Source organism: Pristis pectinata, chromosome 12, assembly GCF_009764475.1.
Source record: "Pristis pectinata isolate sPriPec2 chromosome 12, sPriPec2.1.pri, whole genome shotgun sequence".
NCBI lineage: Eukaryota > Metazoa > Chordata > Chondrichthyes > Rhinopristiformes > Pristidae > Pristis > Pristis pectinata.
In genome coordinates this window covers 32,015,385-32,041,516 of record NC_067416.1, presented here as the reverse complement: position 1 = coordinate 32,041,516, position 26,132 = coordinate 32,015,385, and the positions used below count along the sequence as shown (strand labels likewise).

The following is a 26,132-nucleotide window of genomic DNA, read 5'->3' as shown; positions in this document are numbered from 1 at the left end:
TAAAGGTCAGGAAAGTGTTAGTGAAAGCATGAGCCAAAATATCATGCCATTTTTTCCTTGAACGTTAGCAGGCAATTTAATTGTCAGATGGACCCTTAATTATCTGCCAGGTAGCCCTACCTAACACCAATTAAGATACATCTTGCATTGAAGGCAAGCCTGATAAATCCATCATTTCCTTCTCTGCATTTGCAAGTACTGATCTTGACATTACCTTCATCTCCTCTACAAGGCTCTATCTCAATGACTTTAAATACCAGCAACTTCAAATTGCTAGACTTCAAACTTAAAGCAAATGGCACTTTTAAAAAGCAACTTTGTGCTTCTAAATGGCATGCTCTTCCATTTATTCACTTTCCACTGTTCTAATCTCCTTCTGTGTGCCATAACCTTGTTTTAAAAAGTCAGATAATCAGGGCAATAAAAGATAATATCTTTATTAGTCACATGTACATCAAAACAGTGAAATACATTGAATACTCCATTGCAGCAAGTTGCATATTAGCACTGGAAATACACAAGAACTTCCTTGTCAAATGTAAATAAGGTGCCATCAAAATTATTCTAATGACCTGCAACACTGGGAGTGGATCCCAATTCTTTAAAAATCAGTCAATACATCCATTCTGGAAAAACAATGTTTAAATTGTTCCCTGTGACTGAGAAAACTCATGCAGTTTTACTTTAATGCAATAACTATAAATAGACCATTTGCAACCCTTTCTGATAAGTGCCATTTTAATAATCACAAGGACTAGTAATTTGAAGCACATCTTTAGAAGTGTTACCAACATGATAGAACAGCAAAGTCAACAGCATTAGTCCTCAGATGCATAAAAGGAAATATTGACAACCTTTTCCTTATGTTTTTAAATTAATTTCCTCTTTTGGACCAGGTGGTGCAAATTTAGTTAGCACATCAGCAAATATGCAAATTATGTTAAGGAATTGATATACTCATTTTTTTTTTAAAAAGGAGCTCAAGTGCTCACAAAAAGTCAGGATATTAGAAACACTCACCTTGTCAGGTGACATTTTTGGAGATAGAAATAGATCAATATTTCAAGTTGGTTGCCCTTCAGATTTCTAGCATCTGCATTGTTTTTGCACATCATATAGACAGGTCAGTGTTTCACCCACCATCTTTGCTATTTTATTGCACAAAATATTTCCCAGTCTTGGGTTCTAAGAAGTTACCTTCCACTTCTAGAAGTAGTATGTGTTTGTCATGGCTTTCAGCTGAAAATGTGCCTTAGTACTGGTTGATGCCATAGAAATCAGGTCAGAAGTGGAAATCTAATTACTCCACATGTACATTTTTTGAACTTGCATTGCTTTGATAGAGGTAGCTTTTACAGCATTAGAACGAGAATTCAATTCCACTTTTTTAAATTATTACTTTGTCATGAAACTAACTAATCTCCCTTTCACTTCAACACCTTCCCTTTCCTTTGAACGCTGTGCCTAGTTGGATGCATTTGTTTTGTTTAGTAACTTGCTGCATCTGGAAAGTTTGAGTTCAGGAGGAAGCAAAGTCTTTCAATTAACAAAAAGACCAGGCAAGTCTGACATTTTAATAATATTAATGTTGGTAGTGCCCAGACTCCCCTGCAATTGCATGAAGTGCATAGCCCCAACAGTTGCTTTGTAATTAAACCTCATCCAAGGAAATTCTTGCTGTGGTATTAAAAGCCATTTTGGGGAGGAAATCATTTGTATAGTTTACTTTCCCAATTTTCTTCCCAAACTCCAACAGGTGTATGGTTTTCTTTGGTTATGATGGGATGCAACTCAAGTTATGTATACATCTCATCTTCTCCTCACCCCTCCCCCAAATCTGAAAGGGAAAGCTACTCAACTAACATAGAACACAGGGAAGCATCACCTTTTTGGTTAAGCAACATGAGTGCAGGGGAAAATGAGAAGTACCAAAAGGTCAGATAGCAATTCAGCAGGGCATTACAAGATCTAAAACAGTGTCATGCCAGGAAGCAGAAATTGGCTGGACAACCTACATGTGCTAATGAGGAATCTTTAGCATCTTACACATTCACTCCAGGAAAAGCCACATACCTTTCCAGAGAAAGTCAATTTCCTCAGTGTCCTGGATTCCAAAGGAGTTATTCATTCATTTCACTTGGCTCTGGTCTTTGAGTTTTAACTCAGGTATTGGAATTTGAAATCTATTGCAGCATTGTTCTCACTTACAGGGGGGGGGGGGGGGGGGGAAAAAAATCAGATTTGTGCAAACAGGGAAAGTATCTAGATTCTCTTAACCCATTAGATTGAAGAATTAAAGGCCTACATGAAAACACAGAACCCGAACTAGGAAATAGAAGAAACACTTAAGGAATAATGTTACAAGGCAAAAAAAAGGGTGGAAACAGTATATGAAACAAGACCATAAATGCAAAGTTACTATGTTATCATAAATTAGAATGTTTATCTCAATGCCAAATTTCAAGTTGAAAATAGAGGGAAAATTGGGATTAGATTTTAGCTATTTAAAATTTCTAAACAGCTAGAATACTTCTACAATTCTGGTCACCACACTAAGAATGTGATTGTGGAAGAGTGGGTTGGAATGGAGCACGTTTAATTTGTGGCAAATGCAAACAAGAATTGGTTTTGAAAACAAATATGCAACTGATCTGAGGAAAGTGCATGCCACTCATTTGTGAACATGGATGAATCTGTTGCATTCTGAATGTCATTGTTTCCTGGATATATGTAAATCACTAACACACACTGACCAAGTACAATACACAATGAAAAAAAGAGCACCAAGATGTACTAAACATCTCACACCAAGGATAGAGTTCTAAAGAAACCAGCAAGACCATTCACATTGTTTAGCTTTGAATCACTTCTCTGCAGGAAGAAAATCTGCAGATATTTGCAGGGCTTTAAGTTGCTGTATTTCTATGGTTGTATATGCACCCTTAGGGTTTCAACATGCATAGCATTAACAGTCCACATTCTTTTTGTCTTGAGGACAGTGGACTCAAGTTGTACTCTATTCTGCATCAAACCCAATTGGAGCACTTCTTGCACTGCAGAAGGGCACTGTGTTAATCATACACAAGACCCATCACTTCTTGGAAGACATACATCTGTACCAATCAGGTGGATGGGTAGCCAAATTCTAGAATCTTGTACATTTAAGTTTACAGGTAACAGAAGTGTTATAATAAAAGAATATTTCTATGGCCAAACTGGTGTCACTGCTATTCAGAACCCACTACTCTTTCATTAAGCCATACATACAAAACCTGCCACTGTGGATGATGTTCTGCAATGAACTTCAACGCATGTCAGCACATTGAACAAGGAACAATTTTGCAATCTTAATCCATCCAAATCAGTGAAGTTAGTTATCCTGTCCCAATTTCAAACCCAGTCTTCACAGGAAATGATCTAATCAGCTGCAGAAGTTTAAAAATACCATAAATCAGCAGGATTGCAATTTTGTCCACAAAACATTACTGAGACAAAGTAGTTGAACAATATAAAGCATTTATTTTTCTTTATACAACATTTACTTAAAAAGGGAAGGCCTGGAGGGTGTACATTTTACTCAGAATTCACTTTTTATAGAATGGAATTAATCTTGAGAACTAATCAAATTACCATGAAAACTAGTGGGTTTTAAACTTCTCTCCTATTAACTGCAACAATCACTGGAGGGGAAAGTGTAGAAAAGAAAATGGGCAATTTTCCTTCTCCAACTGAGTAAAATATATTCCCCTCAAACTGTCCCTCACCATTACAGAATCCTACTTTTCACCACAAAACCTCAGTAGAAAAATATTTCAATGGTTATCAAGCCTGTTTTAAACCACTCCAGACACTTTCACATTTCACTTCAATAATGTCTTTAAATCTACAGCATTCAGTAGGAACAGAATTTATATTCATATTTCAAACTATATCACAACCACATTGACTAGCAAAGAAATAAAAGACAAAAGCTGCAACCAAACAGTTAAAGCAGACAAAAGGCACTGAAGTGCTCTTTGATGATATTGGGTTACTCATCAGCACTCTGAAAGAGGACCATCTAGAAGGGAATTTGTGGAGCAATTTCTGTAGGCTAATAAATTCAGAGGGTCAGTACTGGATTCAGACAGAAAGCCCAATTTATAAAATGTGTACAAATGTTACCAATATGAGGTCACTAAGGTGTACAAAGGGTATATTAGTTGGACAAGGTGCAAAGCAGCAAGATGGGTAATAATCTGACATTAATCAGAATGTTTCAGTTGCTGCAAAGAGGTTTTAAATATCAGGAGCAGTGAAGATGTTTGGATCAAAGGAACAGGTTATGAAGGATCCATCCCACAAATATATTGCTGAGAAAAGAAAAATTAAAAAGGCAGCTGGAAGTTGCAAAAAAAAAAATCTGAAGAGCAGCTTTCCACATGCGAAAAGCAAATAAAAAGAGACATTGTAATTTATGCTGGTTTATTTACCAACAGGTATCCAATTCACGAGGTTGGACGCAGAACACAACTTTCCAAATTAGTGCTTAATTACTGGACTAATAATCAAGCAGCAAGGGTTCAAAATCCATCATGATAATTTGTGAATTTAAACCAAATCCACTGCCTGAAGTTAAATACCAGAAAGCCAAGTTCTCCTGGCATTGAACTCTGCTTTCAAAATTTGGTTCCACTATCAGAAGCAGTGTGCATAAGGAACCACATGGTGTATTTACCAGATAGTGGATGGATTTGTATTGAGATGAATTTCAAGATGGCTGGCAATTTAGTGCAAGGAAATTAATTTCAGGTATTACTGATAGGCCTGGCCATACATGGCAGTATAAAAAGCACTGCACCTAAACAGGTTGGGTATCACAATTGCCAAGGAACAAAGAGGCAGTTAGGAATACATCCATGCCTTTGAGGCATGGAAAGGCCAATTCTACTCAGAGCAATGATGCTTAGCACTTGTGGAATATGCATACTAGGATCTCTGAACAATTTAGAAAGATATATTTGTTCAGGAGAATATTGTGAAAGTTATGGAAAGGGACTCTACATTCAAATTGACAAAATAGCCACTTTGAACTTAAATCCTTAAATTTCCCTTAAAAGACTAAGTACCAGTTAGAGTGTACTTCCCATTTGGGTAGTGGAAGTAAAATACTAATTATCTATGAAAGTTTCATGCCCTAATACAAGGAAGAGAACAAGCTTTTTCTAAATGATCTGGCTAAGGTGAGGCAAATGTGTTCCTCCTTATCCAAGTTTGTATCACATTGCATTACTGATCAAAAGGCTAAATAAATGACTTAAACTTTAAAAGGATAACCTTTAAAGCTAGGGTTTACAGTCATTAAATGGTGCTCCTACACTGGCAATATTAATGTCATTAGAGGAAAAGAGAGGGAAAACTATTGCCATGGGTTGAAGTTCCGAACAAATCAAAATACTATAACTGCCTCCAGAAAGTTTCTTAATTTTGTTATGCACCCATTTGTAACCAAATACAAGTTTAACTTTTAACCTTCAATGTGAAGGAGCATTTCTTCCAAGAGGACCTCATAGCTTCATGTACATACAGTTAGAAAATACAGTGCCACAATCATGTTTTTGAAAACAGTGCAAAAGATTATAATTTTGGCTATTTAAAAGCATTGCTACTAAAGGGCAGATTGTTATTTAGAAAGACCTCCGATTATCAGGTTCCCACCACAACCCATCCCTTTCCTAAAATCTAGATAAAAATCAAAGAATGAGGTCACAAGAGCAAAAAGAATTGAATGTTCATGATTAGCAACACTTCTGGACTAACAACCAAAATATATTTTAGATTTTTTTTAAAGTATAGCTTTGTGCTAAACACAACCACATTAGCTGTTCTCAGGACCTCCTCCCATCAGAGCTTCTTTCAATCTACTCAGTACAGAAAGCCGAATGCAAAATGGGAGCCAGTGTTGTCCTTTGGAACAGGAAAGGAAATTGAAATTCACCTTTCAAGAAATAACAAATGCAAAAAACAGTTAGTCCCAAAAAAAAAATCAGAAGGGCGAATTTACTGCCCACTTTTCAACTCAGCCAAATCAGTTGATTTGACCAAAACTCAGTTTCTCATTGCTGCATTAAATTTGACTTGGTAACAGCATCTTAATATTTAGTAGTGCCAATCACTGAACAAAGAAGGCACTTAACTTTTATATAAAGTGCAATGGGTTTCTAGCTGATGCCTATTTTAGTCTGCCATGGCTCATCTTGGCAAATATAATCACTGACATTGCATGCAAGTTCCCTACCTCACCAACATGGACTAACGATAAAGTTCTCAGTCTAGCTTCATCACTACTTAAGTGCTCCAAGTTCTCCCCATGCAATTTCTTTTTGCATTCTTGAATTGTTCAGTTTTCAAACTGATCAATAATCAAGAGCAACAAAATACCAGAAAGCAGTTTAACATCACAGAATCCAATACGAATTCTTATTTTACGTACTTATTACCCACATTAGGTGCTGGCGATAACTGTTAAGTGCTAGGTGCGATCAGCCACTAATCTATTTTGCGAATGCTCCTGCAGTCCGTGGAAGCAAAATAAAAACATTGATAGTTGGAAGTTAAGCTGGTGGTTATTCATTGGGGAGGGGGGGGGGGAGACTTACAGATCCACGTCATGGCTTTCATAAGTTTAATATGGAAATTGAGGCAACTCTCCAGCAAACACTACAGCAACACTATAATCTGTCACCAGTACGGAAGTGCCGTCTCGATCTTGCTCCAGTTGTGCCATTCAGGAACCAAGCCACTCGATGCTCGGGGGCTTCCATACTGGTCGCAATCATTCATCTGCAGCTTCCCGGAGGTCTTCGTCGTCACCTCGTCTTTGAAGACGAGCGGGGCCTGAATCCCATCCGATTTCCATTCGGCGTGAACAATCCCGTAATTCTTGCCGTCGTTGTTGTCCCAGTAGGTTTGGTCCCCGCTCCTAAAGGAGATGCAGAACTCGATTCTCTCTTGCGGCGGGATGGAGGGTGGCAGATCAATAGCGAAAGAAAACGTGTCTGTGTCAGAACAGCCATAAATATTGTTTAGAAATGTACAGTCCACATCCTTATAACTCTTCCAAGCGTCGAACGTAATTCGGATTTGAACGACTTTATGGTAAGTCAGATTCCTCACAGCGATAGTGCCCGCGATGGATTTCTCCTGAAGAGTACAGTTCTCCAGACAGACAAAGTTCTTCATCAGGCGATTTCGGAACTCCAGGTAGTCGGCGGACGGCTGCGGGAAGTCCAGGACCAGCGGCTTCCTTTCGTTGATTTTCAGTCCATCGGTTGCGTTGTCGAGATCTGTCAGTTCAAACTGTAGCTCGGTGAGCGAGTCGTTAAATTCGGAGAAAATGTGAACCGCCGTGAGCGCGAAGCCCTTGTCATCCGCAAACACCACCGTCTTCTTCCTTTTGCCTCTGGCGTGGTGGCCCCATGCGTCGTTGCAAGGGTCAGCGTCTGCTCTCACACTGATGCAAGGCCGCAGCGGCTTGAGCCTGCTGGAGGCGTTTAGCCCTCTGCAGGCTTCGTAAGGGCCGAGGAAATTCCTCATGGGCGGGGAATGTGCCAGGCAGAGTCTCATGGCTAGATCAACTGGCATAATAGACACAGCTGGGAGCGATCTGTTGTCGAAAATGTGGTAAACCCTGAAACACGAATTTCAACATGGTCAGGATTTGTTGATTGATCTAAATAAAAACGCAACTGCGGCTTCATAATAACTGAGCCAAACAGCCAAAGTAAATAATTAACCTATCGCTTGAGAACTTCTAGTATGACTGCACACCATATCCCTATCATGCATGATATTAAATAACGCAACATTTAAAAAGGTATTCAAGAGAGTATTCTGATTAATATATCGGTTATTTGAACATGGACGTTTTTGTTCGTTGTTTAGAATAATTGTGCCCTTGGAGAGGCGCAATGTCAAAATTCCCCTTTTAGAAAAGACACAGCTTAAAATAAACATTTTCTAAGCGTTATGTGCGGCAAAATCCCATAGCGAACAATGAAGATTTAGTTACTTATGCATAGTTACAAGATAGTCAAATCTCAAGCAAACTATACGTAGGTGTTGAATTTTTAATAGCCTATAATTAACAGTAGTGCACAGCATAACCAGTCTCAACTTTCCATTGCCGAGGAAAAGCAAACGAGCGTCAAGACTAGCAGAAAAAAAACAGCAAGTCAACTGGTGCTCCTATAATAATGTGATTGCGAATTTAAATTCTATAAATGCTATACGCGTTACTGCGAAATCCTGTCAGAGTCTGAACAGTGACAAAAATCCTGAGACACTATTAAAGGCACAATTACCTGGTGCAGTTCATCGGTGATTAGAAGAGATTCACTAGTATAGAGATCATAGCGGAGTTACAAGCTTCAAGCCCTCCCTGCACGTGTCTCCCTACTGTCACTCAACACAACAAGCGCTGCGCAGGGACCCTTATACTACGGCACCGCCTCCGTAATGTCACGTGATAACTTCCAGCCAATAGCAAGCCTGGGATTGATCAGCTGCTACCAATCAGATCGCTGCATTGCCGTGGCTCTGTGACATCTTTCGAGTACCGCTGGGAGGCGCCAGAGGTGGCTTTGCGGTGGCTACATTGGCTTAACGCTGAGGTGAAGCCAAGTGACAGAAAAAGCAAAGGAAAATCATAAGAGGACGACTAATGACAGGAAGCCTAACATGCAACAACGCGCAAAAATATTTTGCATGGGTAGATGTCGGTGTGGTGTGATGGTGTAAAACAGGTGGTAATCAGCTGGCAGAATTCGCAACTCTACCGAGTTTTAGTTGTATCAGGATCACCTCCACCCCACAACATGAAGTTTGGATCACACCGATGTAGGGCATTTTTTAAACAGAACTCTCCTGTACTTCACCTGCGGGCTTTTAAATTAATCGTTACCTTGACAACTTTGTTCTGCGACCGACTATCACAGGCTCTGCTCGCTCCACCCCGCTCTGCGATTTAAAACGCGTTTGTTTTCCCACTTTTCCAGTTCTGATGAAGTATTCTTGATCTGAAACATGCTGTTTGGTCTGCTAATTTCTTCGACCATTTCCTGATTTTGTTTTTGCCGGAAATTAATAAAACAAATCCTGTCCCAATAATATCAGTTTGTAGAACAGGCTGCATTTCACTCAAAATCGTATACACAGTTTAAATCTTGCCATACATTACATAAGCTCTGCTTGTGGATTTCAATATGATTCACATTGTTCAGGGTATTGTCTTCTAAGATGTCCAAGTAGCTTCTGTTATAACAGGGGTAATTCTAGCTTATTTGACAAATTTCTGTTTGGCATTGCTGAAGTACCCTGAGCTCATGATTTCTCAAAATGGACAGGAAGCATTCAAAATGGTCTAGAATAGTATTCTGAATACACAGAAGCAGCAGATGGAGTGCGCTACCTCACAAACTACCTGCCCACCCATCCTATCAGCTGTCCCTGCCCTATCCATGGTCCCCACATTGGCCTCATTGGTCACCTTAGAACCCACAAAACTGGAGTGGAAGCAAGTCATCCTGGACTCCAAGGACTTCTGAGAAGAGGAAGATTTAATACCAGTGCACAGAATATTCTTCACTGTAATGCCAGCTGATTCATCAAAAAATTAGGATCTGGAAATATACTGAGTTGATAATTGCTGTGCATTTTGTTCAATACATTTGGAAAATTTCAAATTCATCCTTCAAAATTTATCCTAATTCATCTCCTGCTTTTATTGGTGTATTGGCAGCAATATTAGATACAATTCTTAACTCAGTGTTTCTGAACATTTGATATTCTATCCGTTCAAGCAACAACGACTTGGAAGGATACTATTGACCCAGCAGAAGCGCATGCATTTTTAGGTCATGATAAAGTGTATAAATTTGTAGTTGACAGTGCTTACAATGAGCCTTTGTTTCATTTGTTGTCAGTCACGATCTGACACCTGTTCTTTCCCATGTGCTATTCTGCACAGCAGCTATTTGCCTGTTATGGATAGGTTTTGTCTATTAACTGTTCTCTGTAGCAAACCTGTGGCACTATCAGCACACCTGTGTTATGCAATAGTGTGTTAGTAGCTCCTTCATTCACAGCTTCAGTTACAGATCCTAATCCCATGTATCACCATGCATGCTCAACACTCCTATGGTCAGAACTTGATTCAAACACTTGTGCCCCTCACTCTCCAATCACAGTGTCAAACATAGACTCTAACCCTACCAGTCATCCTAGCACTTCACTGCTCCTCCAATCTGCTTCAATCACGGGCACCATTCCTACGTGTCACACAGCAGCTTCAGCTCCTCCATAAAGTATTGCTTCTACTAAAGCTAGCCCAAAGATAGGCTGCACAGACCCACCTAATATGATACTAATGGGCAGAAGGAATGCAGTTCCCCTCTGTTAAAGAGAAATCCTCAGTTGTGGAGATCTCATTTCTGTTCGTTCGATAAGAACATTTTTAACTTTGTTAATAATTAAAACTATATCCAATTTAAAAAAATAAGGGTTATATTCTTACTCTCAATTAGTCAGGCTGTTGATGTCATGCCATCCAAGCATTGTGTTAACACTGACACATTACAACATTGCTAAATCTTAGAGTTCTGTGGTGTGAACTATTAGTAACATAATTGTTTGTAGATAAGCAAGTGGAACTGAATCTGTGGACCTCCAATTGGTTTGAGTACTTCATAGTATATTGCGAATGCCCATGCTGTGATCAGGAGTAAATGGGTAATCTACTCAGCATTGACAGAGGGACCAAACATGAGAAAGTCATGCATGGTCTAGATGACACTCCAAAGTCCTCTTTGCTATCAGGGGGATTTGCCAAAATTAGAAGAGCTAGCATGACTCACAGACTCACACCTTTAGCTAATATCCTAGATCCCTCTATCACTATTCCTGGAGTACATCTTAGCTTTGAGGACTCAGTGATAAGAGCAAATGATAAGAGAACCAACACAGGAGAATAACTTGCTTAACATTGCCATCAATAATCTCCCAATGGGGACTTTCTATTATGTTGTGTAGCACTACCACCATGCTGAATAGGATAGTTAGAACAAATATAGCAGCTCAAAATTGGACAACTATGAAGTACAAGAGCTGAGCAACAGCATCATCTATAAATTCATGGCCCTGTGTTACCCTCACTCTACCACAGTCAGCAAGCCAGTGGAGTAACCCTGGTTCAATTAGTGGAAGAGCATTAAAGGACCAGCACAAAGTGTGCTTAAAATGAAGTGTCTAACTGCTGAAGCTACTGGTGGGACTACAAGTGTGCTTAGCAATAGACAATAGCATGTTATAGACAGAGCAAAAGGGCAAGATAAAGTTCTGTAATCCTGCCACATCCAGTTGTGAATGGTAATGGGAGGAGAAGGCTCCACAAAGGCCTTCATGCTCCATAACGATAGAGTCAAACACACAAATCATCTTCAGCCAGAAGAGCTGATTGAATGAACCATCCTGGCTTTTCCTGAGGTCTCTAAATCACAGAAACCAACCTTCACCAATTCCAGTGTACTCCATGTGATATAATGAAGTGACTGGGAGCAATAAATAAACAATGGAATGGGATAATATTCCCGCACTAATTCTGAAGATTTGTACTCTAGAACTTGCCATGACTCTAACAAAATGTTCCAGTACAGATATAACACTGGCAACCACCCAACAATGTGGAAAGTTGCCCAAGTATGTCCTAGCCACAGAAAGGACAGATCCAATCAGACCTCCAGTGTAACTGCAATCATCAAAAGTCATGAAAGAGGACATTGACATTGCTGCCAAGGAACTCTTAATTATCTGCTCAGTGATGTTCAGTTTGGGTTTTGTTAAGACCTCTCAGCTGCAGACCACATAGAGGTTTGGTCCTAACATGAACAAAGGGATTGAATTCCAAAGCTGGCAAGCATTTAAAGGCATGCTCTTGACATCAAGTCAGCAACTGATAGTGTGTTGCATCAAGAACCCCAAGTAAAACTCAAATCAGGGAGAAAGTTCTACTTAACACAATGGAGAGTGGTTAAGAATAGAAGAAAGAGGAGCAGGAGTAGTTCAGTCAGCCTTCTGGAGTCTGCTCCACCATTCAATAAGATCATGGCTAATGCAGCCTTGGGCTCAACACCATTTTTTGCTCCCTCCCCCTATCCCTTGACCCATAACTGTTGAAGCCAATCATCTCTGCAGTTGGCTGCAGAAATAGTGGATGGATAGGTTATGATGGTACCAGTTCCCTAGATTCTGGATTGGAATCTAGTAAATATAGCTGTTAAGTTTAGGGATAAAAAGAACAGTGGATTCAAAGCAGTTACTCTGATATCAGTCATGCAGAAAGTGCTAGAATCATTTTTTAAGGAATTCTGAATAAGGCACTCCAACAGATATTAGAGCCTAATAACTGCCCTGCATGACTTAAATTTGATCATCAATGCATGATCACCTTTGCCTCAGGAAGGTGTACACCAGCAGTGGCACTCCATGCCCATAAATGTTCATGCCACAAGTTGTTGCAACACCACGCAATGGAATATGATACATGTCCCGACTACCTCTTCAAGGATCAGAATCCATCAACCTAATCTTTTGAAAGTATGGATTCCAGCAGGTGAAATCTTCATTTCAGGTTGTTTGCAATAGTTCAGAGCTTGATTATCATTTTTCATTATCCTTAAAATACTTTAACCATTTACAATGCATTGAAAAATATTTCTATACATTTTAAACTTATTTTCACATCTATCTACCCTGCTTTCTTCAAGGATCCAATATTTTTTACAAGTATGTGTCAGGTGAAACTGGCATACAATATACACTGATGTGCAAGGACAAAGTGGTGTGACAGACCATCAAGTGCTCATGGTGGTTGAGGACACAGTCTCTCAGCTGTCTGCCATCCACGCTGGCACTGCTAATGGAGGGCAGAGTGACATAGGGGTACAAGGAGGCACATGTGTCATCAGCAATGTTGTGACCATGCCTGTAAGGTATGGAAGTACAACAAACTCTCCATGCTTGTTATGCATAGACTCATATTCTAAGTATGCATGGTGCCAAGAGGACTTCTGAATGCTCTCTTACTAACCTTGCATTTTTCTATGACACTCACACAGCTGAGCAGTGACCAATCCATGAGCAACGAGCCATGCTTGAACTGTAAGATGCAACTAGGTAACAGTCAGCATGTGAGTGATGCATAATGAGAGGGAGCGGTGGAGGCAGAAGGCTCCAACTTCTGCATATGAATATGCAAGCATGTCCTCCTTTATGGCTAGATGCAGGATTTCATTTGGTGGGATTATTACAGGCTGGCTGTAATCATGGAGTCCATTAATGATCCAAGACACATTAGCAGCCACATAATCTGCAACCACCACAATACGTGATTGCTGAGTCCCTGGGAACATCACTTCACACAGTGCAGCACTGGAGAAATGCCTCCCAACCACCAAAGGGTGACCATCACAGCCCTTGAAGCTGCAGCTATTTCTTCATTTGGTATCAGAGGTAGCAGCACTGCTGGGGACACATTGACTCCTCATGTTGTATATCTGCTGGCTCAATACTGCAGGCCCAGTTGTGACACGCACACAGCTGCTGATGACAATCATTCTATGGCTGGAGAGTTCTAATGCAATGTCTTACTAGATCTGTGCAGGCAATGAAAGGGTGACTTCAGGATGTCAATCACTTTCTCCAGCGCCTGCCAAGCCTAGGCTTGGGCAATACTGTAGCACTCTGAGCAGGTCAATTCATCAGCTGAAACAGTGTTAGGAGGCAGGACTTCAGCGGTTAAGCCTTGTCACCAGGATCTATCCCATCCTTCCTGCTTCACATTGGATGAGTTACTACTAAAGAGTATTAAGGCATTTTATGTGCTCCCCTGATGATCTGCATTCACAAACAGGTTGCATAGATTCACCTCACAAATGATCATAACATATGTTTCAAGTCATGAAAGATCACTGACCAGTGCCTTCAATGACCCTTGTGTGCCTACAATCATCTAACAGCTATGGAAACGTCCAGGCCCTTTCATTTAGGCTGTCTAAGGATATCCATGCAGAAGAAACCTTAAGCCTTGCAGAAAATCCATTCATGACCAGCCAACACCATAGCAGTCTGTATGATGCATAGATCAGCAGCTGATGCCTGGAAGGAGCCCGACATGTAGAAGTTAATTGCAGTTGTAACATTCGTGGTGGAGGTCAGTACTTTGAGCCTGGCTGGAGGTCATCACTCAGGATCTCTGTGATCCAGTTGATTGCCCCTTTGGCAAACCATAGCCTTTTCAAACAGAATTCCTCCGTCAGCTTGTCATGCAGCAGGCACTGTCTGTAGACCTACTCCTCAAGGCAGGGTATCCTCTGATTGACCACATGCCAGTGGCATACCAACATGACACCTGCACAGGCACCATCAGTGATGTACAGCAACATCCTTCCTGGATTTCAAGAGGCAAAGGAGACTCAGGAGGAGAAAAGTGAAACCATGGAGCAGGAATTGCTACCTCTTCAACGTTGAGCCCCATTTATCTCTAACATCCTAGTTTCAGAATAAGGTCAACAGAGGAAGTGCACTGGGCCCACCACTCATAATATGAGACCACTAATGCCTGTTACCTTCTCTAGCCTTAGCACAAGCACACTGTGATCACCACACAGACCACCTGCCACTTCACTGAATGAGCTGTGACCTAGGTATTCATTACAGACATGTGGTCTTCCAATGTAGCATTGAAATTCAAGGTGAATGTTTCAAACTAGACTGATGTAGTTACTTGTTAAGAGGTGCACGGATCACATTACAATGCTTCAAATATAGTTCGATATTTATTCACACTTAGTGGCAAGGCCAGAACACATAAGACAAGAGACTACAGATGCTGGAAAGGAAAACTTCTTCAAAGTCAGCATGCGTTGAAGGGAATTCATAGTAGAAGCAGTAGTATGAAGACAAAAGAATCCTAATGCAGGGTCTCAACCCAAAGCATCAATTTATATATTTTGCTTCCATAGCTGCTGCCTGACCAACTAAGTGCTTCCAGCATTCTAGTTTTGTTCCAGGGCACATAAGCCCTATCTCAAAACATTAACCACCACCCCCCCCCCCCACCACCATCCCAAGAAAGGTCAGACTAATGCAAAGAACAGAACCTTTTTTAACAAATGAAACATTTCATCTCTAACAATCTCCATTTATGGACATTAGACCAGTATCTTGTATAGAAGTTTAATGGGATGTTATTGAGCACTTGGCTCCCTCTAAATGTTAGGCCAACATTTAGACGTGTGCCTTTGCACTACTGTAACTTTTAGAGACCACGGAGTAGTCAGTATGTTGGCTTATCCCTGGATGCATTAATTACCACATACTTTATATCACTTTATAAAAGTAACGCCCGTAAATGTTGGATGAGGGATCCAAATTCAAGTCATGTTTTTCTTGGTGTATAATGCATGCATTAATAATAAAGGTAAATTTAAAATCTACATACAAGCAGCCACATATTATTTCCACTGCAACCTTTTTCTGGCATGCAGAACCAGGCTGGAGGTGAAATCTGTATTACAATCTGGACGAAGTCTTAACATTTTGCTCAGGCTGGACTGTGAAGAGCTCCTAAGCACCAAGGATTAGTCTGGTACAGTGAACGAAATGAACTCTTTGTGAGTGAAATTAGAAAATACATTCCAATGAGAATTATTAATTTTTAGATAACTACACAATTTAAAATAAACATAATTACCAGGCATGCATTGTGTCTCCGCTATGACAGAAAGGCACAAAAATGTAAAATGGCAGTGTTGGGCACTGTAGAAACCCATGAAAAGAAGCCACGTTACTGCATTTTCACACAGCACAGCCAGAGGTGGAATGTAGGTTTCTAGACCACGCCTTAATTTACACCTGCAGGTGAACATGCAGGCCAGCATATGCAACTGAATGAAGCAAAAGCCTCTTCATTAGGCAGAACCAGTATGGCTTTATGAAAAGAAAATCATGTTTGACATATCTAATATTTTTTGGTAACTATCACTATCTGTGTATATAGATAATCTGGATTTCCAAAAGGCACTTTGTCACACAAAAGATTGATAAGAAAAATAAGGCATCATATGGACATAAAAATATAGAAGCAGATTAAGTGGGCCTCCTTTACCTCAAACATAGTTTAAGGCATTATCACCTACTTCACTTCCAACTTCTTATAAGAAATAGATGCAGAGGTAGAGCATTCAGGCCCTTGAATCCACTCTGCCATTCAATAAGATCATGGCTGATCTCCCACTTCAGGACCACCTAACCTGTACTAACTCCATATCCTTTCATTCCCTTCATATCCAAATATCCATCAGTTTTGTTTTGAAAAATACACTGACAATGTACCAGTACTTTGCTGAGGAGACTCATATAAAGAAATCTACTGCTCCAGTAAGACCGGCATGGAGTTGTGTCACCCCCTACAGGAAAACCACAACAAAGTACTTGCTGTAATCAAGGTCAAGGTAACTCTTAACACTTCCAAATTGCCACCAGCAACCTCATTCAACTGCAGTTCATGCTTACAGGTAGGTGACTGATGCCCTTTTTTTTGTACCAAGCTTCCAGGACTTAGAAATACAATTGCATCAGTTCACTGAGCAACAGTTCATATTTCAGCAATCCTTTTTTCTTGGACTCTTCTGTGTTAGTTCAACAACTCAAAAACATAACTCTAAAGTTAAGCATCAAAGTCTGGTATCTTGTATAGTAGTTAAACAGTCAAACATAACTCTAACATAACTCCTTCAGTAACATCAACGTCAATTTCCAAGCCAGAGGTTGTAAGCAATAAACTTTGCTGGATGCATTTGCTGTAAGTAGAGCACACAGATACTAAGAATAGCAATTTTCTCAGAACATTTTCTGATCTGTGAACTTTACATACGAATGTGTACCTACTATATTTGTGCGGTATTTAGGCAGGTGTTTAATGTTTATTTTAAATGGGTTAACAATGACCTGTCAAAAAATTGGGCACAGGAGACTGGAAGACAAGCATGAGATTCAACAGTGATAAAATTTGTATGTGAATTTATTGAACAATAGAATATTATAGATATGAGTCTTCCATCCATTCAAACCCATGCAAACCCTTTCTTTTCCTTTCCCTTTCTTTTCCTTTCCCTTTCTTTGTACTATTTTAAATATTTTCCTTTTCATCTATTTATCCACCTTATTTGCAAAATTATTATCAATTTGGTTTCTACTATTTTCTCTTTAGGACAATTCAATCGGTATTCTAATCAGGCTGTCTGAGTCAATTTGCATCTCATATGCAAAGTAGCTTTCAGCACAGTTCTTCTACCAAGAATGTGCCATCTATTGCCCAACTTAGAAATGGCAGCATTATTGCGGTGGAAGTGCACTGTAATATCAGGAGTGGCAGGGCAGTTGAAGGGCAAGAATCAGCCTACAGATGGTGCTTCATGGGCCTTGGCAGTCATGGAAGCCCACACAACATGATAAGTGAGACCTAGAATCAAAGTGAGTATAATCTTAAATTACTTTTCAAAGTCTATGCTTACATATATATAGACCAGAGTTTCAATTTTGTGAAGCCAAACATTCTAGGCAAAAAAAAACATGAAATCACCCAGGATCAATAAAGTTCTCAGTAGAAAGGAAGAACGTAATTGATGTCTGAATGCTGGTAAGCACATCTTTGAAAGCAAGATTACCAGTAAAAGGACAATGATTCTGCATTGTTTTCCAGAATGAAAGCATATCTGATGGACAGCACAGTAGTGTAGCAGTTAGTGTAAAGCTACTACAGTGCCAGCGACCCGGGTTTAATTCCCGCCACTGTCTGTAAGGAGTTTGTATGTTCTCCCCATGTCTGCATGGGTTTCCTCCGGGTGCTCCGGTTTCCACCAACGTTCCAAAGATGTACAGGTTAGGAGCTGTGGCCATGCCATGATGGCGCTAGAAGAGTGGCGACACTTGCACATGCTCAGTAATGCAAAAAGACGCATTTCACTGTGTGTTTCAATGTACATGTGACTAATAAATAAATATCATATCATATCTTAATGCATTATCAATAAAATATGGGTCTTGTCAAAATAACTTTTCTAGTAAGTTACTAATTACCTTGTTGTGCAATATTTTTGATGCAGGTTACAGCATTTCCTTCACAGAATTGTGGTGACCAAACTTTCTGCTTATGTCCTGCAACATAAATGGGAATCCAACGATGTTCTGTAGGCATATAAATAGTAAGAGGGTAGTACATGGAGTACTGGAGCCTATGAAGGACAAAAATGGGAACATGCCCATGGATGCTGAGGGTAATGTTAAAGTATGAATTGAGTACTTTGCATCTGCCTTCACCAGGTGGAGGGTGCTTCCAAAGAAGTAATGAAGGAGAAGATAGTTGAGATGCCAGATAGGTTAAAAATTGACAGCATGGAGGTATTACAAAATTGCATGAACTTAAAGTAGGCAAGTCAGCCAAAGCGGATGAGATGCTTCCTAGGATTTTGAGGGAAGCATGGGAGGAAATCGCAGGACCACAGACCATAATCATTCAGTACTTTTTGGATACAAGGATAGTGCCAGAGGACTGGAGATTAGAGAATGTTACTCCCTTGCTCAGAAAAGGTAGTAAGGATAAGCCAAGTAATTTCATTTGCAGGAGTACCAATGAAGGGCTGAACCGTCAACCTTGTTTCTGGCACAACAGATGCAGCAGAGGGAAGATGAGGGGTTCCCACCACATTCCCAACACAGGAGCCCATTATCTCTCTATATACAGTGCTATAAGGGTCCCTTTTGGTCCTGATTCCACCAACACTCTCATTCCAAAGAATGCACTCTGAGTGCTAAGCAGGCTAGCTGTGTTTTAAATTGAATGACACACAATACAAAATAGTATACAATCAGCTATAATGGGAATTTCCTACTTCAATGGTCTTGGCACCAGCCTGGAATTCATGGTCAGCACCAATGATTTTCTGCCTATTAACATTAATGGACAGAAAATTACAGACTTTGGGGTGCACAATTTCCTTTGTGTGCTCCAGCCAGGAATCAAGAGAACACTGTGGAAAGTTTATCCCGCAATGCACTAATTAAAAATTGAGATATGACCCAAGTATTGAGAATGGATGTTGATAAACATGTCCACATTGGTTGTGAAACTCAGAGTAAATAAAAATTGCATTAGTGCTGTGAGATTCCACATTGACTTGCACTTTTATTCTAAATGCCAGCATTTAAATAATGGGAACAGAGTCTGTCTTGTCTTTATTGCTGTGAACTGCCTGAATCCAATGAGGAAATGGGAATGTAATTGCTGTAATTTATTACTGCATTTTAAATGGTACATATGTAACTGAAGACAATTCCTATGAGAACTGTGAACAGAGAAGCTTTGGTTCATGCAATTCTGACAGTGGTTCCCACACATACAGTAGAAATATTTTTCAATATGTTTATTTATGACAAACAAATCCCATCTGAAAAATACACCATAAAGATTATAGATAATAAAAACAGAAAATGCTGGAAACAGACATGCAGCTTCACCTTGACCTGCTGAGCATTTCCCACATTTTCTGCTCCTGTTTCAGATTTCCAGTACCTAAGCTTTAGTGTTTTTCCTTAAGATCATAGTGTTACGGACTCAGTGAAAGTCCCTTTAAGATAGAGAGTGTGTGTGTATGTGTGTGTGGGGCGTGCTTACGTCAATAGAAGATAAAGGACGTAATGACGTTGTTGAAGTTAGAAGAAGAAGAAGGAGAGAGAGAGAGAGACACCAACCTGCTTGTTTTCTCTATCGATGGATGAGAAACAATAACTGTGTTTGCTACTGAAATCCATGTATGGAAGTTGGAAGTAATCCGGTGGAGTTCACTTTGTTGCTGACCTGTAGAAGGAAACAGGTATATTTGTGTGTGGACGACCACGATTCGGATGCTTTTCGGGGTGAGGAAGTCACTACCGAGCAAACACTGAAGTGTCATTTGAGTTCCATCGTGGAACATTTGGATTTCGTATGTACTCTCTCTCTGTTTCTCTACGTCTACGTCTTATCTTCAGACAACGGTGGTTGTTGAAGAAGCCCTTGCTCATGTTTCACCTTATGGCTTGCGGAACTGAACTTTAAGAACCATTCCGGAACTGGGAGTTTTGGACTTTGCCACACACACACACGAAGAGTTTAGTTTTGGGGTTAACGTTCGAGGTTTAACATTTTTGAATTCTAACATACTAACATTTTTACTTTTATTTTATGTATTATCATAAGTAGTAATTAATAAAATAGTTTTTAACACTAAATCATGCTCAGTGTGTTTCTTTTGTTGCTGGTTCGTGACAATAGTAAAGATTGAAAGGGGTCCCAGTCTACCATAGACCTAGGTAAAGATTACAGCAGCAGGCTAGGGAAAACGTAGTTCAATTGGTCAACTACCAGCTAGCTTGACTGGTTGTCTTGCCAACATTTTTATGCGCCCTTACAAAAATGTATAGTGCAGGAGAGCCAGGCAAAGACAGTTTTTATTGTGTGGCAGTAATGTACAGCAAAGGGAATGAGAGAATTGGCACTCTTTTGCAATGTCACCACCTTATATGGCATGAGTAACCCATTTGATAGGTTTCTTGTTGCAACAAGAAGCACTCTCACCTTTGCTCTATTTTATCAGGGAGAGTTTAGCGTTTAAACAGTGAAATATCGGTATTTCCTTCTTTATCTTCCTTTCTGCCTGTTTCTGCTTGGTTCTCCTATATGAGACACTTTTGCAAAGGAGCATGAAAATAGTAACAAGACACGATTCAGACAAATGAGGTAATAAATCAGCTGATCTTCCCTTCCTAAAGCAACCTGGGCACCAATATTCTCTTCATCCTCCAGTGGTAACAACTGTAGAAATAACCTTTTACCATATGCACCTACTGAGGAGGGCACTTGATCTGGATTTAACAGTATAATCACTTAAATCCCTTCACAGTGCATAATTGAATTAAGAACCCTAAGATAAGCAGTAACAGACTGATGTCTGACATTTCTTATTACAGCACACTGTATTACTTCGCATAAACTCCACAATTAATTTTTCACCTAACTTTCTCCTATTGCGGGAGAAGTGTGCAAAATGCTCATTAGAAGCAGAAGCAAGGTCTCCAACCTCAAGCACTACAGGGTCTATAAGGAGAAAGTCATGGATCTTCTGCCATTTCTATGAAATTTGAGGCCATTTTATCAGGGTTAGATTAATGACTAAAAACATTCTTGTCCTAGTTACCCTGTGAAATAGGTGCAGCCATCAGTATCCATCCCACTGCCTGTCCTGTAGGCTCTAAGAAGGTAATTTGTTAGTGCTCCTATTTTGCATACATTCACAAAAGGAAGAGCAAAAGCAAGGCAAGGAAGAGGAAAAAGATGATGAGTAGAGGGAACAGCGGAGCATAAGTATTCATCACCTTCAACCATAATATTGGAGATGAAGAAAAACAGGATGATGAGGACCAGTCAATGAGTGAGGTTATGAATGGTGATTCTGTTCCATACTTCCTGGCTCCAATAACTTCAAAGCCAAACATTACGTCCCTCTTGCTTCCACTCTCATGCATCATTTCAGATGGTTGGTTACTTCCACTGGGTACAGGAGAATTAGTTAGTTGATGAGCAAGTGGTGTTATTTTGTCTAAGACAGTAGAAAAATCACATAGTTGGCTCACATTGACAGAAGCATTGTGAAACAAGTCCAAGGTTGTGTTGAAGGAAAGCCAAACTAAAGTTAGCCGCAAAAAAATAACGTTAGACCAGAATAATCACCACTGAAATCAGAAAAAGTGCAGTCATTTGACAAACATATTTTATACAAGGTATTTCACTTTTTGGCAAGACACAGGGATTATTTGGTAGAAGTAGTGATGGGATATTTTTTAGCACTTAGTTGCAGACATACTCATTCCAATGGTGTTTCAATAGCAGCTTTTTAGCTGAGGCATGGTACAATTGTCAGCCCTGCCAGAAGCTGCCACACTAGTGTCAAATCTCTCTGTTGTTTCTCTAAATGAACTCACATTTCAACAGTGCTAGTGTTTGGAATCACTGATAACATAGAAAATAAATAAAACAATAATCTCCTCCATGTGGGTGAGGCCTTGTACTCATGATGGCCTCCCCTCCCATGTGGTTGGCTTCCTTCCTGTTCCTAGCTATCTTGGTCTAAATGAAGGAGATAAAGGACATTGAGTGATCCCTTCATTATCCTACATTTGGAGGCCTAATCTGTGTTTGTGGGGATGAATGGGATATAATGTCAAATCGATGTAGGATTATGTGTACGTGTGTGTCAGAAGATTCACAATCTGCTGAAGGCTAGATCTGTGGCAATCCAAAGTCATACAAGAAGTCCAGGCATGACCTCCGGATGGCCACCGCGAGTGCAAAGAGACAATTCTGGACTAAACTGGAGTCACAGATGGACACTCAACAGTTGTGGCAGGGGTGGCACATTATCGCTTCCTACAGGGCGAAAACAGGTAACATAACTGGCAACAACACATCACTTCTGAATGAGCTCAACGTCTTTTATGCACGCTTTGAAAGGGAGAATAATGAAACTCCTACATGAGCCCCCACAGCTCCTGACGACCCTGTGATCTCAGTCTCTGAGGCCATCACCAGAGCATCCTTCAAGAGGGTGAACCCATGAAAAGCATCTGGTCCAGACAGTTTACTTAGCTGAGTGCTGATGATCTGTGCAGACCAACTGGCTGGCATATTATGGACATCTTCAACCTCTCACTTCTGTGGTCTGAGGTTCCCACCTGCTTCAAAAGGGCATCTATAGTACCAGCGCCTAAGAAGAGCACAGTGACCTGCCTCAATCACTACCATCCTGTAGCACCACAAGGAAGCGCTTTGAGAAGTTGCTTATGGCACAAATCAACTCCATTCTCAGAAATGACCTGGATCCCTTTCAATTTGCCTATCACCATGACAGGTCAACAGCAGATGCAATTTCACTGGCTCTTCACTCTGCTCTGGACCATCTGGACAACAGGAACATTTACGTCAGGCTGCTGTTTATCAGCTCGGTGTTCAACATTATCATCCCCTCCAAACCTATCACCAAGCTCCAAGACCTGGGCCTCTGTACCACCTTTTGCAACTGGATCCTTGACTTCCTCATCGACAGACCTCAATCAGTTGGGATCAGTAACAACATCTCCTCCTCACCGATCACCAACACAAATGCACCACAGGCTATGTGCTTAGCCCCCTATTCTACTCGCTTTACACTCACAACTGTGCAGCTAAGCACAGCTCCAATACCATCTATAAATTTGCCAAATGACACCACTGTTGTTGGCTGTATAATGGGGGTAACGAGTCAGTGTACAGGAGTGAGGTGAAGCAACTGGTTGAGTGGTGCCACAAATAACAGACTCTCGCTCAGTGTCAACAAAACCAAAGAGCTAATCGTCGACTTCTGAAAGAGGAAGTCAGGAGACCACGCACCAGTTCTCATTGGTGGGTCAGAGTTGGAGAGAAGTGGTTTCAAATTCCTGGGCGTTAACATCTCAGATGACATGACCTGGACCCAGCACATAGATTCAATCACAAAGAAGGTGTGGCAGTGCCTCTACTTTCTTAGAGCTCTAAGGAGATTTGGCATGTCATCAAATACTCTAACAAACTTCAACAGATGCACTGCTGAAAGTATCCTGACAGGCTGCATCATGGCCTGGTATGACAATTCCAATGCACAGGAACACTAGAGGCTGCAGAGAGTAGTGGAAACAGCCTAGTCCATCACAGGCACAGCTGTCCTCACCATTGAAAGCATCTACATGAGGCATTCCCTCAATAAGGCAGCATCTGTCATCAAGGACCCCCACCATCCAGGTCATGCCCTCTTCTTGCTGCAATCATCAGGTAGGAGGTACAAAAGCCTGAAGTCCCACATTACCAGGTTCAGGAAGAGCAACTTTCCCATAATCATCAGGTTCTTGAACTGACCTGCACAACCCTAACCCTACCTCAACAACAGAATACTGCAGACTATTTCTTGAGCTACCATGGACTTGTCTCTGTGTCTATTTTTTGCATTAAGGTCTTTTTTTGCACAGTCTTTTTTTTCTCTCGCTCTTCACTGTCTTGTATAATTTATGTATAATTTATATTATGTGTTGTCTGTACCTATGTGCCTGTGATACTGCTGCAAGCAAGTTTTTCACTATACCTGAATCTCACCATATTTGTGCATATGACAATAAACTCGTCTTGACTTGACTTGAGATGTATGTGTAGTTGTGTTCAAATGAAAGAAGAGTATTTTTTTACTGGTTAATGTTCAACTGGACTAATCTTGTGAGAGCACAAAATGCCACCCAGTCCTGTTCCACTATATGGGGATTCTCACTTCCTAGATGAGGCCACAATAACCACCTCTTGCCCTGCTCTTTGAATGGCAGACCTGGCAAGTCTCCTGTCTCCATCCCCAGTGCCTCTATCTGGGTTTCCATTTCTGACACCAGCATTGTAATGTCCCCCTATGAAATACCTGGAGGTTTCTCGTCCTCTCTCCCACAGCTCCTCACACTGCCATAGTGTTCATAATATGTGTTGTTGGTATCTGGCTATCAAGGGAAGGGTGAATGTAAGGTCTCATTTCCTTAAGTCTTTTATGTGCAGCAAAATGTTTCCGGATGTGCTAAATACTGTGAGATTCCCTCTGGAATTATGCAGATCCTGTTTCAGTACATGCTTCTGTTTGCAATCCCTTGCATCTAATGTCTTTTTGTCCAATTTCATATATTTCTGTGGAGCATTTGGTTGGAAGTTAATGCTGTACACAGCACATGGTTAGTGCATGAAGTCAACCTCTAATATAAAAAGCATACATCAGTGTACTTTCTAATGGTGAAAGGTGACATAAAAGTCCATGTACAAAGGTTATTAAAATGCATTGGACCATACAGAAAATAATCTAATGCAGCGCTGGCCTTTATATCTGGAGGGCTGCAAGATAAGGGATTATAAATCAATAGGCAGCTATTAAAAGCCCTGGTTAGACAACTCCTGGAATACTGTATTCAATTCTGGGTACTAATGATCGAAAAAGATGTATTGGCCATAGAGGGAATACAGCACAGATTAACACAGGTTAACAAATGCAAAGGTTAACACAGAGCGTGACTATACAAACCAGCGTTTCATTCTCTGGAATTTATAAGATCAAGTCGGTGATGTGATTGGGTTCAATATATTAAAAGAGATGGAGGAACTATTTCTGCAGGCTAGGGAATCTAGGATTGGCAATTAAACCTTAAAAATTAGAGTCTTGCTTTCAGTGGTGAGGTAAATAAACACTTCCACGTGCAAAGAGTAATGGAAGTTTGGAACGATTCGGCATCTGTCAACTGATTTTGTGCTATTTGTTCATTTTAACTCCGAGATGGATCAATTAAATAGGTATTAACAGGTATGGGGAATGGTAGATAGGTGGAGGTAGATAACAGGTGAGCATTTATCACACTTAATGGTTATACAGGCTCAAGGGACTAAATAGCCTACTCATGTTCTTATAACAAAGACATATAGACAGGAGTGGTAAAGACAATCCATTCATGATATAAACTGACATCCTTTGAACTCTTTTCTCCTGCCTTGTTAAAACTCAAATTGGGAGTGGCACTCAACCCAATCTCATTTTTGGTTGTGGTAATGGAAACTCAGCAATAAAACAGATTTCATGAAAGATTAGAAGGTGCCTTGCTTTTATCATTTAGTTTATTCAGTAAGTTCAGGACATTCCTGGCCAGGAAATTAGGAAATCTTACCTTCAGATATAACAATTGGCCTTCAATTCTGCTGGATTTGTTCTTTTAAAATTGCTGCTGTATTTTTTTGCACATTACTTTGCATTTTTTTTTGGTCCTTTAGCCAATAGATTATATCCTGCAAAAATCAGGCTAGGATCTGGTAAAAGGAATTCCTTCCAGGATATACTGATATTGGCCCCATTTTGTGTTTTTTGCTTACCTGTATTAGAGTGGTGGCAAAAAAATGAATCACTTATACACATGGATTT

General features: G+C 40.3%; 1 protein-coding gene across 1 annotated transcript; it reads right to left on the bottom strand.

Annotated features, from left to right (window-relative positions):
- Window positions 1–420: 420 nt before the first annotated feature.
- On the bottom strand, window positions 421–8,709 carry ppp1r3cb (protein phosphatase 1, regulatory subunit 3Cb). Its single transcript, XM_052027872.1, has 2 exons — window positions 8,343–8,709; window positions 421–7,669 (listed from the first exon to the last, which is right to left on the bottom strand). Exons 1-2 carry the CDS (start codon window positions 8,354–8,356, stop codon window positions 6,721–6,723), a joined length of 963 nt encoding a protein of 320 aa, XP_051883832.1. The 5' UTR covers window positions 8,357–8,709; the 3' UTR covers window positions 421–6,720.
- Window positions 8,710–26,132: the final 17,423 nt, after the last annotated feature.